The following is a 17,650-nucleotide window of genomic DNA, read 5'->3' as shown; positions in this document are numbered from 1 at the left end:
ATTGTTTAAGAACTGAAAAGAGAAGATGCAAAAGGCTTCCAAATCTGTATACAGAGTTAGAAGATGAAGATGGGAAAAGCAGATACAAAGTTTATTATTGAAGATTAATGTTGAGATCCCTGTAATAACATCCAGCCTGTCTGGATATCTGTGATTTCAATAGGTGAAGTGGCAAAGCATGCAGTTCGTGTGCACTCCACAGTCTCATGATTTCAGAGGCATGTTAGTGTCTTGGAAAAAAGATTTTAAAAAACGTCCTTGTAAACAAATGTATGAGTTCTTCTTGTAGAGAGGCCAAGCCTCACTAATGTCAGTGGATTTACTTGCATGAGAGATGATAAGTCAAGACAAATTAGGATGCATGGTATAGCTAAGGTTAAATAAAGGCTGACACCCAGGCTTCAGTAATGATTGTTTTGTTGCTTTCCACCTATAAAGTTACAAGATATTTTCTTTCCTACTTTTAAATTCATCTTTCCACAAAATATCATCAGATACTAACACTTAACTTGCATTACAAAATCTGCTTTGCTGAAAGGTATAAAGGGAACTTAAACTTAACTGATGGGTACATAGTAACTCTGATCAATTTAACAGTACGTCTAAATGGGTTAATGCAAGTCTCCTAAGAGTACACAACAGCAATAATAAAGTCAGTATGCCTTAACTTACAGATCCTGTTCATAAATTCGATTCCTTCCTATATTTTTGAACAGATGCACCCATCCAATATCTTCATAATTAGTCTGTGGTATACTGAAAAACAAATTATTTCAGTTTTCTCAGATTGACTCAATAACACATGCTCCCATACATGTCCAAACTGGAATGCACAATATAACCATTTTACAGAACTCTCACGAATCAGACAGGAGCAGAATAAATCACTCTGTGAACAAGCTGTGTACCAGGCTTCATTAGTTATAATTACCCCCCAAATATGCTCAGCAGAATGCACACGTGTCATCTGGGAGTGACACACAATAGAGTGGGCAACTTATAAACTCCTCCAAGCACAGAAAGAGTCCATAAAACAACTGGCTTGTGCATTTGGATTCATGTGATAACACCTCCTATTGCATAAGCCACCAGATGACACAGATGGGGCAAATCCAAACAAGGAACATTTCTTTTGTATAGGCATTGGACTTCATTTGATGCCTATTCAACCAACAAGCTGAGAAAGCTGAGTATGAAACACTAGATCTTTGTCCTTTTTATTTCCCAGATTGTGCTACACTGGAAATAATGAAACGTGTATAGCTTTAAGTACTTTGAACATAATAACTTAAAGAAAACTAAAACAAAACGAAACCGGAATGATAAATTTAACATACTTATGCACAGGCAAATACAAACATCTATCCCCAAACTTTAATAGAAAATGTTTTTAATGTATATTAAATAGCATATCCATTTCATACATCTTATTACCAAAACAGGCAATTACTGACTGAAGTTCTTTGAGAATACATGTATTAGCAATCAGATCTATTCTGGAGAAAAGAATATTAATTACTGTTATATTCACTGATTAGATTACCTTTCCTTTAATGATTATTGCAGGACCAAATATGTTAAAATAATTGCAACATTGATCTCATCTTCAATTCACTCTGTAAGCTCATTTTTTCCTGCCTTCTGTATTTTTTGCCAATCATAGTAACTATTTTCTGTCTGAGATTTCCAATCTCATACCAAATGCACTTTTTTTCTCCTTTTCTTATCATTTTAGTTTTTTGTACCCATATCCTGTGCTGTTCCTAGTCTTCTCACTAAGATGCCTTTCCACATGTTTTCTGTGGTTTTCTCTTATTTCCCATTGCTACGGGGATTTCATCATGTGAAAATACTGGAAGGAAGTACTTGTTTACTATAATAAACCTGTGATTTACTCAGAGGGAAGTTGATATTCATATACATATACTGTTTCCCATACAGACTGATTTAATGCCAAACATAACATACAAATTAAACATGTTCATATATGTCAGTATTTTAACATAAACTTTGAAATATCTGGATGTTATTTGGATGTTACATGTGTAAGCTAGTGCATGTGTACATATATTGATATGAATGTATATGCATCTGTTTTCCGGCATATTCAGGTATATAAGCACATACAATATGGTCATATAGAAATACAGACACACTTACATACACACACTCAGAAAGCATTCTAGATCTTTAGGGGACATATACAGTGCTTACAGTGTGTTACTTTTTTAACGTGCTGTTAAAGAACTCTGTAATATTCTCACATCTGTTGACTACTTTCAAGACAACCCAGAATTTAGCTCTAAAATTCTGACTGAAGAATATATTAAAACTAGTACCTTAACATTAACCACATCAGTAGTGACACTGAGTTCTGTGAAATTGCTTATATCCATAAAGTTAAGTAAATACTCATTTTTTTGATAGACTGGCTCATAGACTTAGAATGATAACACGAAATATCACGGAGAGAACTGAGTATATCCACAATATGTAACTTCAATTAAGGTTCATTATGAACAGCATCAGTTAACCTGTGATCTATCACATCTGTGCATCAGCAACATTGCATGGATGTAAGCAAGGGCAGAATTTGGCCCACTTGTCCCCATTTCCGTGTAGTCCAACCGAGAGGTCAGTTACTGTATTCATGCATTCACTGCTGGCAAACTCCATACAGTGCTCACAGGCACAGTGGCATCAATTTCCTATTTTTAAAACATCAGAGAAGCATGAACAATTTGTGAATATGAGCTGGTAAGGTATTATCTGAAATTTCTGCTTTCCTCTCCCTTTCTTTTCTTGTTTTTTTTCCCCCCCTTTTTAAAGAAACAGATATTGAAACTATCCCAGCTAATAATTTCATTCTGACACTTGAGTTTAAAAGGTTAAGTTACTATCTGAAGAAAGGTAATCTGGCTGCCTTTCATAGCAGCCTGCAAGCTCTGCAATCTGCATAGAGAGGGGCATTTGTCATCATTAGCTGAGCAGTGACAGCTGGCACCTAGGGCGTCCCAGATTCAAGAAGTGGCAAAGGCACTCTTTTAGCTTAAGTTGCCATTAAGTATAGCATACTTCATAAGGAGCAATATTTTCTTTTTGTTATACAGCATGAAATAGCAGCAGTGAATGCATCTGTATTTTCTTCAGCATGGGGAATGTGCAGATATCATAAAATTAGCAGTTGCCTTTAGACAGCAAGACACCAAGTTTACAATGTGAACAAACATCCAATTCATGGAACTTGAAAATGACTACAATTGTTTCAAAATTAGGGCAGTATGTTTTTTTCAAAGATATTTCAGACTGATTGATTTGTAAATTTTATTTTGGGGCATGACAAATTGTGAATAAAATACAGTTTTCACTACAGGTATATTATTGTCACTTCAAGCCAGGAATGCCTAATCACTTAAAACAGACAGTTTATTAGATATAGGAAAAAAGATAGTCCTACACTGGAATACAAGTTAATGTGGTACACGAAAGCTTTGAAAAAATACCTAATGGGCACCATTCTAGCAGCAGCATTAGAAACTCAAAACATGTTCATAGTGTGTACTTAACAGTTTGCTGCAATATGCTTTCCAAAACAGTTCCATGCAATTTTGAAAATGTAATCATATTTAAGAGTATATTTAATAAGTTGAGTATGTAGAAGTCTATAAGAGAAGTCCATTTCATACTAGCAGCAATTATTCAATCTAGGAAAGACTGAAGAAATCATTTATAAACATGAAAGGGCCCTGATTTGGTTATTTTTAAAGAATCAAAATATAAAATATACAGCTAGAAACTAATATGCTTTGACATTAAAAAAAACAGAATTAAAAAAGCAGAAAAAATCACAATTTTCTACACTCTTCCAAATTTGGAAGCATAATCCATAATGCTAGATTTTGCATTATTATGTAAACTAGTTTTTCACAAATAAAACTAATTTTTGTGTTAATGTAAAATCTATGCAAATACATGCAGTCATTTATCAGGAAAGCTGACAAGCATTCCATATTGGAGAGGGAAAATGAAACTGCTTCAAGAATAGAGGCAATTAATTATTTCTGTATTTTCTCTTCCTCTGTCTTGAGGCACAAAAGTTATCCATCCAGTTAAAACAGCAAATGAAATAAAGAGATTTTTTTTTTTTTATTTAAACACATATGGCTTTTGCCTGCAATACTGATCACCACAAGGTCTACAGATGCCCGTGGCTAAATTGTACACTGGCAGATGCACACAGGGGAAAACTGTGTTAATGCAGCGTGGTGAACAAAACAAATGAAGAACTGAATTTCGGGGATGGGGGGAGGACTTTTCCCCCCATCGAGATACACAGTTTGCCTACCAAGAGTGGATTAAGTTAGTAATAAATCTAACCTGAAAAGTTTTTTCTCATCTCCTAGGTCAAAAAAGCTAAAAGAGACCTAGCAAAATAGTATGCGTTTAAAGAAACATGCGTGCAGACCCACACAATTTTATAAGGTAAGGTTATAAATGGGTTTGCCAAGATAAACGATTATATTATTTTATCTTTACAAATAAAGACTAATAATACATAATGAATATAGTCACTGAATATAATGAGAAAACTGTTGTCCATCATACTTGCCGTCATTTTAACCTACTTAAAGAAGCAATTTCTTGAAGTGTATCTGAAAATTGCAAGCATTAAGGCAAAATCTAGCAAATTTGATATATTCTTGTGTACTTTAGAGCGCTAGTAAGAGTTTTGCACTTATTAATTATTCCCCTTTAAAAGGTTATTTTAAAAATATAAGCAAAAATTAGCCTCTTTATACCTGAAAATAATTTGCAGAAGAAAAAAGAAACAGAGATGGTAAACATTTACTGGAAATAAGACAGAATCATTTTGATTGCTGTAACTTCTCTCCTAATAGGTCTGTACATGTTGCGTAACATTAAAATTACCAGTGTAATGACTAAATAAAAAATAGGAAGGAATGTATTTACGATCTATTTTTGATGAATACATCACACAACAGAAGTAAATTCACTCCGTTAAAACCAGTGTTGAGAACAGAAATCTAATTTTTCCCCAAAGTTTCCTTTAATTTTACAAAATAATTATTCCAAATCAACTGAAAGTGTAAACAAATAAGATTTTAAAAAGGGAAGTAATAAAGGTATCTTCTCCTCCTCATCTAAAACTAAGGAGACCTAAGAGATAACATTATCACTATCATGGCGGATACACCATAATTCTTTTCTTTTCAATGGCACTAATGTTTTATAAACTACAACGTGCCCAAATGGCAAAATCTATTTCTATTAATTAAGAAACATTCACAGTAATATTCCTATGAGATAAACACAGATATTTCTGTAAACTCCCAGTATTTCTCTTTCAAAATTGTATTGGAGATTTACAAAATTACAAGACTACATGTTACTTCTATAGTCATTCTCGTATCAGTTATGTTGGTTCTGTGCTGCAAAGGACTCAATTCTGTATATCCCATCCTAGTGCTAAGTGGGAAGAAACGGTAGGGAAGAGTAGGAAGGACAGGAGGTGATCTAGGTTAAATTTCCATACGCAAGTAAGAGGGGAACTCAAGTGGTTTGCTGCTCTAACAGAGACTTGATTCCCACTGCCCCTTCTCCCCCCCCCCAATATTACACTCTACAATGACGACCTTCCACCAATTAAGAAAAAATGTTCAGCAGTGGTGGTGGGAAAATCAATACATTTTAAAGGCAAAAAGATTTTAGTACCCAGTATTTCTAAAGAGATCTCTCCCCTCCTTACTTAAATAATAAATTGGATGACATGTTTATATTACCATTAGAGTCAGAATATTTTTCGGAACAATGAGTAAGTGTTTCTAGAAAGTAGGTTGCTTATATTTAAGTCTGTTAAAAGATTCTGTACTTTTAGGGAGTTATAGAAATAGTTTCGAACATGTGGAAGTATATGAAACATACAGTTTTGAGATTTAGAAAGCACAGTCTTTCAGGCATTACTGTGAATAACCTCACCTCCTTGTAAAGGATTTAAAGCAGATTAGGGATTGTATGTACATGGGAGCATCCTGTTAAAATATGGACGAAACAGCACCACCCTTTCTCAAGAAGCTAATTCAACACTATTGCTAAAATGCAATGACATTAAGAGGGAATTTCTGCTTGACAAAAGAGTATACATTTGGGCCAAAAATACTTTTCCTCATAATGACCACCAATGCATGCAATTGATATTTTTAAAGTATTTTAAAGACATACCATAGTTCATGCTATTCATAAATTAACCCTCAAGAGCTATCCCACTTTGGCCCTGATTCTGCAAAGAACTGCCTGCGCACTTAGCCTACCAAAGCCACTGACCTCACCAGAGCCAGCTGCATGTTTAGTTAACCACGTTTGCATTGGCAGGATCAGGGCCTTCATAAGGTTCAATGAAACATATTAATCACTCATGACTAACTCACTCAACTCCTACCTTCACTGTTATTTTGAAAGAAAATACCTGAAAGCTATACACTGCATTAAAAAACACAAGACTACATTGAAATATGTAAGGCATGTCTTTTTATACCTAAGTTGAGATGACATGAGTTACATAGGTAGTTTACCATATACCCATGCTATTGTAAAGTGAGAGAACAGGTTAGTTTTGAGTTAGCGCGACTTAACTTGCCTGTTTTATCGGCAGTGAGAAAATTAGCAATAAGCACATAATATGACAAAAGGTATATGAAAAGATGGTGCATTACTAATAGCTGTATATTGCTTAGTGTTCAAAGGCGTTAAGCAATATGTTTTCTGCTGATTTCAACGGCTCTTGCAGCTACATATACAAATTTACTTCGGCTGCAGTTTAATTTGCTAGGCGATGTGAAACCAACTTACAAAAAATACCAGGTACAGAGGTATGTACATTCTAGGCATACCACTTTTCCATTTGCACTGGACTAATAGATGTTGGGTTACTCGTAAAACATAGCATGAACAAGTCGAATGATGCCATAATTTACAAAATAATATATTTCAAATGTTACCACGCTTCAGTTTTGACTTGCACACATTTTCTAATGTTTCAGTCTTTCCTCAGACAACGTATTTCAGGGATACAAGTTACCAAAGGGAAAGGTTAGTTTAGACATGAAGTCTTAGGAAGCTGCTCATCCAACACGTACAGCTTTATTTTCAAGGTCAATGTTGAATATTTTCAGTCATTTAATCATATACAGCATGAAACAGTAATGAGAGTTCTGAAGTGTTGGATGACCCACTACAGATGTAGTAGATTAAAAGGCGCTAATCCCCACTGATTCCACACCCCTCTCTGAGTTCAGCAGAAAAGAGCATACTCAAAGCAGAAGACCTTTAAAAAAATTGTGCTGGACTGCTTAAATAAAATGCTGTACTTTAAGGAATGTCTGGCTTTGGAGAAGCTGATGTAGAAGTGAACCAAATGAATAATTCAACGCATTTTTCCAGCTTGAATGTTTCTGCGATTCTGGCTAAAATTACAATTTGCAGTTGTGCAAGCTCTATGTTTTCAGATGTAACATTTTAAAGAAAACAAATCAATTAGTTTTTTCCCTTAACAGATTACATATTAGAGGAATTTAAAGCATTAACAGTTCATCCATAAGACCTAGGATGACAAAGTCCAACACTAACGCGAACTCTTACTTTTAATGTTTTTATTTTTAATGGGACAAGAATACATAAATGTGTTAAGTTTAGCACCAATAAATGCTAACTGTGTATTGCAAAAAGGAGCTAGATTATATGTTTTCAAAAAAAAAGAAAAGGCATTTGCAGAAATCTATAGGTAACTGAAGAAAAATATTTCCATATCTAACTATGCATAAATCTAAGTTGTGAGGTGTATAGTAATGTCATTAAAATGGAATTTTTGCAAACATGATAGGAACTGACTCACCTTTAAATTTACCTTTTCATTTCTTCCTAAATATGAAAGTGAAGCTGCAAACTAAAATACAAATAAGTATATAGAAAATTACAGGTATCCTCAAGATCTCTCACAAAAATGATACTGCCTATTTCACATAATGTGACACATAAAGCACATTCTCTAAAAATATCTGTCCTTAGTTTTCCTACTTGAAAAAGTAAATTTATTGTTGCTGGCAAGATGATATAGATGAAATAACCAGGATGAAATGAGGGGGGAAGGGGAGAAAGAGGAGGCAAGAAATCAGATACATTCAACGAGCCTTCAAACTCACTTCAGCAGTAGGGATAAATAATTTAATCAACTCAATTTCATCTTTTTCCTAGCTCCCTAGTGCAATAGGCAGATATTAAAAAACAAAACTTTAAAATTCATGAAGAGTTGTGTGTGGAAAAATTACCACTATATAAGAAAAAATATAAAGTGATATCAACATAAGCACTTTGTGTGCCTGGGCATCTACATGTGCATTTTAACTGATACTTTTCATCATATGAAAATAAATTATTGGTGAAATTTATATCTAGCAACTTCTTTTTTTTTTTCCAAATTACATTTTGCAGGCATGGGCGAGTACCTGCAATCACACATTTTCAACGCCATTTGGCTTTTTGGCTAACAAGAGACTAACACGACAAGGCACTGTATTGTGAAATATCTGAAATATCAGGTAGAGTTCAACAAATGCAACTATAATATTCTAATTAGGGGAAAATATTCAGAAAAAAGTAATTTGGTAAAAGTCACCAATATCTTATGGTAACATTATCATGACAAATGATCAGTCATCATTTTAATGAGGTGATTTTAATCTCAATTTTCCAGAACAACTCAACACATATAAAAAATAAAGCTCTCTGATGAAAAGGCATTCTTTGCTTTTATAATTTAGTAAGCACACATTAATAACTGCAAAGAAAAACTAACGCCAGTAAGTGGTCAAAAGCATTAAAAATATTCATATTTTGTATTATGAAAAGTTTGAGATATCGCCATTTTCAGCATCTCAAACCAAAGCACCAACTTCTTGTCATTTTAAACGATCAGGTCAGCTTAAAACAGTTCATTTCAGTTGTTGACTGGTGTCAGAGATGTCAAAATCCATGCATTTTCAAACTATCATATGTTTATTTCTGCATGTGTGAAATGAAACTTTATAATGATGCAGCGAAATTAAGAGCAACTTTTAATGCTAAAGGTAACCCAGTTAGGGTTAAGTCGAATATGGACAATATATCCCATAACCTTCAAATTACAATAAATGCATATAACCTGCATTATTTGATGTTTTAGGTTAATCTTAACATTATACACTGATTTAGAAAATCAAATGCAATTTTCATTTCAATTAATTGTGCTAAATCATGAAAATCAGACTACTGAAACTTTAAGATATAAGCTATCGCATTTCACCCTTAGAAACTGGAGTTACTGAGCTAAAACTTAGGGGGCAAAACTAAACAAAACCTTGCCACCGAGATTTCCGTCTTTAACGTGCAGTCCCGGTGTAATGGAGCTAATGCAAAGACCTTAGGCGAGTCCCACTGAGGAACTGGGGACTGTGCGTCATCTCCACGGGCAGCGGCTGTTCCCCTTGATGAAGATGGGAGGAAGAGACAACCTTTTGTCCGCGCGGTTTAACTTTCGTTTCTACGCCGCGCTGGCATGCAGCCTCGCGGGGACGGAGCCCTTTCTTATTTAAATCGCTCGAAAACCGCCTCCGACGAGCACGGGCTCGGCGCCTTTCGCCCCGCGGCTCCGCAGCCCCGGGACCCGCGGGGAGGGGGGAGCCGCCTGCAGCCCCCCGCGCTGCCGCCCGCCTCCCGGGGCCGGGGGCGGCTCGCAGGCATCGTCCCGCCGCGGGGGCGCCCGCGGGGCCGCGCCTGCCCCCTCCCGCCCGCCGGGCCGGGCCGGGCGGCTCCGGGTGAGGGGGAGCCCGGGAGCGGGCGGGCGAAGCGGGGATGTGGCCGCGGCGGGGCCGGCCGCCTTCCTGCAGCGCGGCGGGGAGCAGCGCGGGCGCCCGCGCGCGGAGGGAGGCGGCGGCGGCAGCGGCCGCGGCCCCGGCCTGCGCGCCGCTGCGCGCTCCCCGGGGCCCCGCGGGACGGCGGCGGCGGCAGGGCGCGCTGCGGGGCCGCGGGAGGGAGGCACGTGTCGGGCTGCCGGCGCGCCGGGGAGCCTCCCCGCAGCGAGCAGCGGAGCCGCTGGAAACGGAGCAGCCCCCGAAGCAGCCGCCCCGGCGCCGGCGGCCAGGGCGCGGCGGCCGAGAGGGGGACAGCTTCTTCGGGACGGCCTGTCACCTGCGGGCTGTCAGCGGGGAGCCCCACGTCCCAGCCTCCTTTTATTAACGGGCGGAAAATTGTTCCTGCTAGGAAGCAGCCTGCGCTCTGCAAGGGGAACGCCCGTGTAAACGCTAGACCGAGCGAGCCAAGCGCAAAGTCAGGAATTCCTCGCTATATGCAATAAAGTTGGTCGCATTAATACGTTGAGTAAATGTCGTGAAATTTTCTTTGCGTTATGACTTCTCCCTGGCGCTCGCTATGCCCCTGACAGTTACTTTAAGAATTAATAAATGGGCGGTAGATTAAGATTCCTTAAAGACAAGGGACGAAAAGGGTTTTTTTTTCCCCCTAAAAAAAAAAACCAACAACTTTGAGTTTTCTTGAAGCGAAGCTGAGTAAATGCTGCAAAGCAGAAGAGTTTGTCACTCGAGCTTATTTGCAAATGAAAGTCCCCGTTGCTAACACTTAAGGTACTGAAGGAGAAATTTGCTAATTACACATCGCACGCGAAAACCCAAACTGCCGGATTAGTAGCATGCCAGCATGTTTGCCGTCGCTAGCATCCCTCCCGGGCGCGTATTTACTGAACACAGCTTGCTAGGAGAGCTCACAACACAATAAACCGTCCAGGTTTGAAATTAGGAGATACTTATAGAGGAACTATGTCTCAGAAAAACAGCCGAACGTACATTCTTTACAATATATTGGAGAGTTATACCGAAATATAAAAACGAAGCTAAGAACTGGCAGATCAGATTTACCGTTCATACCTGCTACTTGATTTCTGGAGGGAACGCGAAAAAGAACTGACAAATACGTTTAGCAATTGATTCTCCCTTCATAAGACATAAATACAAAAAGCAACGCAGAGACGATGCCGAAATGCATTAAACCTTAAAATCGATTACACCCCGTCAGAAGATCTTTTAAAACAACACAGATCGCGGACTTTGGCGTAATATTTTATTCCAGAGATCACTAAATTGCCGTGAATCTGCTGCCTCGTGCACTGACCAGTTCATGAGAGAAAAACTTCTCACTTGCAGTTACAGACAACTATCAGGAGGAAATCACGGCGCGGTCTGACGCCGAGTGTGAGTTAATGAATTTGCGCCGCTGCCGCTGTAAGAGTAAGCCCTCGGCTGGGCTCCCTGGTTGATGGATGCCCATTAATACACCTGCATCCACGTTTCAGCCATGAGGAGACAAACAGGGATTCAGTGCAGAGCAGCACAGTTTTGCCAAGTCCCTTCAAAATGTCAATACACTTCAAGTTACACCCAAAGGAGAGCGATTTCTCTTGATTTCCGAGCGTATGGATGACCAGCGCGGTTTTCTGCCAGTAACCTTCTACCTTTGTATATATGCGTGTGTGTGTGTGTATACATATCTATCTCCTAGAGAGGGATTAATTAGCCGGGTTTGAGCTGAAAGAGGCTGCAGTGACGAGCCCAGTGGCGATTGGCCGCCCGCCTGCCTGGCCCTGCCTTTATAATTTCCACACGAGTGCATCTGGGCTCTTATACAAACCAACAGCCAGCTTCTTCTGACATACACACACACACACACACACACACACACACACACACACACACACACACACGGCACTTTTCCCACCATCTGATTAACCACCCTGCACACACACAGTGATTACTACAGGAAAACATAAATAAATACGAAGAGGTTTTATTATTTTGACTACTGGAAGCCTCGCTGTGTCTCAGTTCAACTTTTGTTTTTATTGCTGCTGGGGAAGGTGCAGCTCTCGGTGCTTTCCTCTCACTCACGGACCCTTTAAAAAAGAGGGAGGAAAAATATCGCCCCCTCCAGTCCCCCGCCCCCCTCCCCGCCACACACACTTCAAGACGGCCGATCTAAAAAAGCAGGAAGAGAGCATCTGAGGAGCAGCAGCCCCAGCGCATTTTGAAAAACATTTGTTACATTTCAGAGTGCAGCAGCCTGTTTCTCCTCTGAAGTTGGCTCCAGCCTTAGCAGCCGCATTGGATCCCACAGCCTATTGCGAGACTCCGGTATACAACCCGGATCTCTGCCCCAACATGATCGCGGCCCAGGCCAAGCTGGTGTATCATTTGAATAAATACTACAACGAGAAATGCCAAGCCAGGAAAGCTGCCATCGCTAAAACGATCCGCGAAGTCTGCAAAGTGGTGTCGGACGTGCTGAAGGAAGTGGAAGTGCAGGAGCCGCGTTTCATCAGCTCCTTGAACGAGATGGACAACCGCTACGAGGGGCTGGAAGTCATCTCCCCCACGGAGTTTGAAGTGGTGCTTTATCTGAACCAAATGGGGGTTTTCAACTTCGTGGACGACGGCTCTTTGCCGGGCTGCGCTGTGTTAAAGTTAAGCGACGGGCGCAAGAGGAGTATGTCGCTCTGGGTGGAGTTCATCACGGCGTCTGGCTACCTCTCCGCTCGCAAAATCCGCTCCCGGTTTCAGACTCTAGTGGCTCAAGCCGTGGATAAATGCAGTTACAGAGACGTGGTAAAGATGGTAGCAGACACCAGCGAAGTGAAGCTGAGAATCAGGGATCGGTATGTCGTGCAAATTACTCCGGCTTTCAAATGCACGGGGATCTGGCCAAGGAGCGCTGCCCACTGGCCGCTTCCCCACATCCCCTGGCCGGGACCCAACCGGGTGGCCGAGGTCAAAGCGGAGGGCTTCAACCTCCTGTCCAAGGAGTGCCACTCGCTGGCCGGCAAGCAGAGCTCGGCCGAGAGCGATGCCTGGGTGCTGCAGTTCGCCGAAGCCGAGAACAGACTGCAGATGGGCGGCTGCAGGAAGAAATGCCTCTCTATCCTCAAAACCTTGCGGGACCGGCACCTGGAGCTGCCGGGCCAGCCCCTCAACAACTACCACATGAAGACTCTGGTTTCCTACGAGTGCGAGAAGCACCCCCGAGAATCGGACTGGGACGAGTCCTGCTTGGGCGACCGGCTCAACGGGATTTTACTGCAGCTCATCTCCTGCCTTCAGTGCAGGCGATGCCCACACTACTTCTTGCCCAACTTAGACCTGTTTCAGGGCAAACCTCATTCGGCCCTGGAAAACGCGGCCAAACAAACGTGGCGACTGGCTAGGGAAATACTTACCAACCCGAAAAGTTTGGAGAAACTTTAGAGGCTAATAAAAAGCGGGCCTAACCGGTACATCTGCCTATATCCTGATGAAGTTTAAGCTTCCTGTTCGAAAAGTCAAATATTTCCACTTGACAATGCTAACAATATTCTCTTTTAAAGGGAATATAGCTTAGGCTCTTCACAAAGAAAAACAAATAAAAACAGCAAGTATCATTCCTCTTCATCACAGTTTTGCAGTTCCCCGTGAGAGAAAAAAAAAATGTTACCCGGAAAGCAAAATTGGCTGTAATTTAACATGATTGTGACCATTCTGCCCAGAAGCGGTACCAACGGATTATAACAAAACCCAGTATTTTTATGTAATCCCTCTGTGAGTAAAAACTATTTGGATATGCCACCTGAACAAACCCTAATGTACCTTTTAATTTGTATCAAATATTGTGATCTCACATTGTCTTTGAAATTGTGGATGTTGGTGTTTTGTGATTTGGTGAACAGAAGTTAAATTGCCATTTTGGATACTTCAAGGACATTTTCTGCTAAAGAAGATACCGTTTAAAAAGGTAGATTTTATCATGGTACTTTTGTTAATTGTCTTTTGAAGTGTCTGAACTTAACAAGTTTACATTTTTCGTTTCATATATATTGCTTGTTCTATTTCTAACATTCCATAAATATACTTGAAATGTTATTTAAATATATTCAAAAGAAATTTGGATTCTGCTTATATAATAACGCTTGAATATTGGAATTATATATTTGAAAATGCACTTGAAATACACTGGATAATTACCTTTTGTGATTTAGATTTTAATTTCTGTTGCTGATTTATTTAATTACAAGCTAATAAATGAAGTAAAATGCATACGGGTAAGCGTTTCAATACCGAATCAAGTTTTCTACTTTAAAAATCAGAAGGGCAGCTATGTTTTTGGAATTTTGACTTTCTGTTGATAGTTGCTTAAATCCCCGTAAAGCAGTAAACTTAAGGGGAGCCTTCTGACTTTGCATTTTGAATAGTTTTGTAGGGTAAGGAAACAGTGGTGGTAAATATACGCTAGAATTTAGCTCCAGATGACCATCAGCAACTGTCAGACACTGAGGTAATTATTAATACAGTAACCATTTACAGCCGTCAGAAAATAAATCTAGTTTCAAAAGATTTACTATACTGCACTGATGTGTTTCTGCTCGGCTTTGAGCAATGCTGAGGAAGCACAACATATCCCTCAAGCAGAGTCAGCATACTGAACCTGATTCCTTACAAAAACTAACGTTTAGGCGCAAGTAGTAATAAAGAAGAAAGTAAAATTTATAGGTGAAAGGGTCAAGCCTGCACCAATAAAGTGAACAACAATATTACTTCTGACCTACAAATCCGTTATGAACGTGATAAGATTGCCAGTGGCACTCACAGAAATCAACCCTGCGTTCGCAGGGCACGAACGTGCATATGCACCAAACTGCCAGCGACCTAAAATTGCCTGTTCCTACTCCAACACACGGCTGCTCTAAGTATGCCTCTCTTTTAAGCGACTTTAAGATCAAAACATAAGATAACAACACCCTAACAGTTTAGTACCCTAACAGTCAACAAGTGCTGAAAGAGGCCAATCGCCTATGTAACACTAGATGTAAACAGCAACTATTTACAGTGGGTGTACTTTAGCGAAACCGTTATACTAAGCTATTGTGAAAGAATCTGTTTTTCCAGCACGGCGAAGAAAATTCCGACTTTCAGAAATTATTCGTCAATACAGAAATCACCTTATTACAAACATACTTATATTCAGACGAGTTCACTTGCATTTTTCTTGGAAATTATTTGTGATAGTTCTTCAAAAAATCCCAAGGTCTTTTGAAAAGTCTCTCTCCTATTTTTCACTTAAAGAGAGGCTTGTAACATTCTTCTAGCACAATAATCAAGTAATAAAGCAAGCACAACGATAAGAATAAAAAAACGCAGGAGAGAGGAGCACCCTGCAATAAATGCCCTGCGCTGTCAGCCCCCTCCTGCCCCGGATCCAACCCCTCTGCTCAGATCCAGCGGGGACGGGTGCACGCAAAGGCTCGAGTCACGCACCCCTACTGCTGCTGCGGCTGGCTTGGGGCTTCTTTTTTTTTTGGGGGGGGGGGGAATTGATAGTAGTAAAAGACTTCAGAAAAAACAGAGCTTTCCCAGGAATCTAGCCTTGGGTACATGCCCACGCGATAGCCATTTCTTTTTCTTTCTTTCTTTTTTTCCTCAGAAAATAAGCATTAGCTTGGATTTCAGCAATCAGCATGTTTACTAAAACAAGCAGTATTTTCTTACATGGAAACCAACTTTCTTGAAATAAAGGGATTCTCCGATATCCACTAAAAGGGTAAAACCCTCCGCTGTGTCTTAGGAAGGCCGCGGTCAGGGACTGCTGTTACCTCCAGGGATTTCAGAGCAATTGGCTTAACTACTAAATCTGCCCATGTTCATACAAAGGCATTGAGCGAAAGACTGCTGAAAAATGTGCACACCGCCGTAATAGAGGATTTAACATCATTAACACACTGCGCTTTTGGATCAAACGCGGCGAGAGGCGGCCGAGGGGAGCGGAGTTTGGAGGGGAGGGGAGGGACGGCCCCGGCGCACGTGTGCCCGGGGCCGGCCGCGGCACTCACCTTGGGGTCGATCTTCTTGAAAGCCGGGTCATCCTCGTCCACCTCGAAGTAGATTTCCGTGGTGGTGATGGAGAGCGTCCCCTTGGCCACCACCACGGGGGCGATGAGCTGAGCCGGCGTGCTGAGCACCACGGGGCCTGCAAGACAAGGGCAGCGGCGTCAGGTGAGGGCGCCCGGGCGGCCCCCGCGGCCCGGCCCGGCCCGGCCCGGCCCGGCCCTCCGCAAAGCCGGCGCTCCGCGGTCCCCCTGGCAAGCGCTGCTTGCAGCCCGCCGCCTCCTTGCTCGCCCGCCCGTCCGCGGCCAGCGCTTTGAACTCCGCAGCCAGGACGGAAAAGAGTTTGCGAGCTGCAGGGCGAAGGGCTGCGAGATAAATCAACGAGAGGCAAAATTCAGAGGAGTTAGAGTGAAAAATAGCCGCCTCTCAGAAGTAGGTTCCTTGACTCCTCGTGCCCTTTTCCTCCTCATTAACGGCTATCGCTGTTTATGAGCGGCAGGCTGCGGTAGCAGTGACACGTTACGCACAGTTTCGGTGAAGCGGCGCCGCAGCTTAGCGGGCGAGGGCTGGCCGCGGCCCCCGGAGCGGCGAGCGGCGCGGCCCGCACCCGCGGGCAGGCAGCAGAAACCTTCCCAGCGAAACCTGGCGGCATTACGTTTAACTCCGGGTCCAGCCAGACCTCAACTCCGAAAGTATCGCAAAAGATGATTTTTTGGAGCTACTTGAATACCACACACACACAAGGGCTACCATCGTTAAGTGTATTTATGGCAAGATAATTTTTATTTCGACTTGCTGTCACTTAATCCTTTTAAAATTACTGTAACAACACTTCACTCAAAATATGTTCCTTAACAAGGCACTTGCAGGGCCATTGAAAGATGGGGTGGTAGGGGAAAATCTATTATAAAAGGCAGCCTTTTCCGCACAAATTGTTAGGTTTTAATCAGGAAACAACTTCTGCTTTAATGCAAAGGACACTACAGGGTATCACTTTTTCGCCATCTTATCTTCAATACGAATGCAATCTACTAGGAGGCGGACAGTGTCAGTGTTTAGGAAGCTTACTCGCTCTAATTAAGAAGAGATTAAAAATAAAACACACTCTTAGATTTAGCCACTAAACCGTGTAGGCTAATTTATATACACAAGCATACACACATATACATGCATACACAAACACACATCTGACAACGAAAAAGAAACAACAAAAGTCTTAGTATTGAGAAACTCGGTATAACATCTAACTGACGCACCTTTCAGAAACTGGCAAACTGATCATCTCAGTGAACGTTAAAGAGATTTTGGCTGTGTTGTGCAGTTAAAATCTTCTGTACAATAATGAAGACCTTGTTCAGACGGCAGACTGCCTGCGTACGCTCCCAGCTGCCGTCCCCAGACACTGGTCTCTCCGGGGAGGAAGGCAGTGCGTGTTTGGAGGGCCCGGCAAAGACAAGGCAAGCCCAGGGCTGCAGTTCGCACCAAGGCTAACAGGCATAGAGGCAACCTTTTCTCTCCTCCTCCCCCAATATTGCACACACACATTACTACCAGATCTTGCAAGCAACACTTCAAATTACTCACTTAGCCCAAATTAGTCCTGTATCAGCGCATCTAACTGTCATGTTGTTAATGTTTTACTTTACTGTAACACCCAATTTGAGACTGTATTGCACAATGTT

The 17,650-nt window shown here is 41.2% G+C and overlaps 2 protein-coding genes across 2 annotated transcripts in view; one reads left to right on the top strand and one right to left on the bottom strand.

Moving 5' to 3' along the window:
- NBEA (neurobeachin) overlaps window positions 1–17,650 on the bottom strand; it is a 539,268-nt gene that overhangs the window by 141,319 nt on the left and 380,299 nt on the right. Inside the window, exon 42 of the mRNA XM_067291201.1 lies at window positions 15,974–16,110. Coding sequence (XP_067147302.1) covers window positions 15,974–16,110 — 137 coding nt within the window. The remainder of the gene's footprint in view (window positions 1–15,973; window positions 16,111–17,650) is intronic.
- MAB21L1 (mab-21 like 1) lies at window positions 11,070–14,459 on the top strand. The gene has a single exon (XM_013962102.2). The coding sequence runs from the start codon at window positions 12,279–12,281 to the stop codon at window positions 13,356–13,358; it is 1,080 nt and encodes a 359-aa protein (XP_013817556.1). The 5' UTR covers window positions 11,070–12,278; the 3' UTR covers window positions 13,359–14,459.

This window comes from Apteryx mantelli, chromosome 1 (assembly GCF_036417845.1).
Source record: "Apteryx mantelli isolate bAptMan1 chromosome 1, bAptMan1.hap1, whole genome shotgun sequence".
Taxonomy (NCBI): Eukaryota; Metazoa; Chordata; class Aves; order Apterygiformes; family Apterygidae; genus Apteryx; species Apteryx mantelli.
Note: the sequence above shows the minus strand (reverse complement) of the source record. Positions and strands in the feature narration are given on the sequence as shown.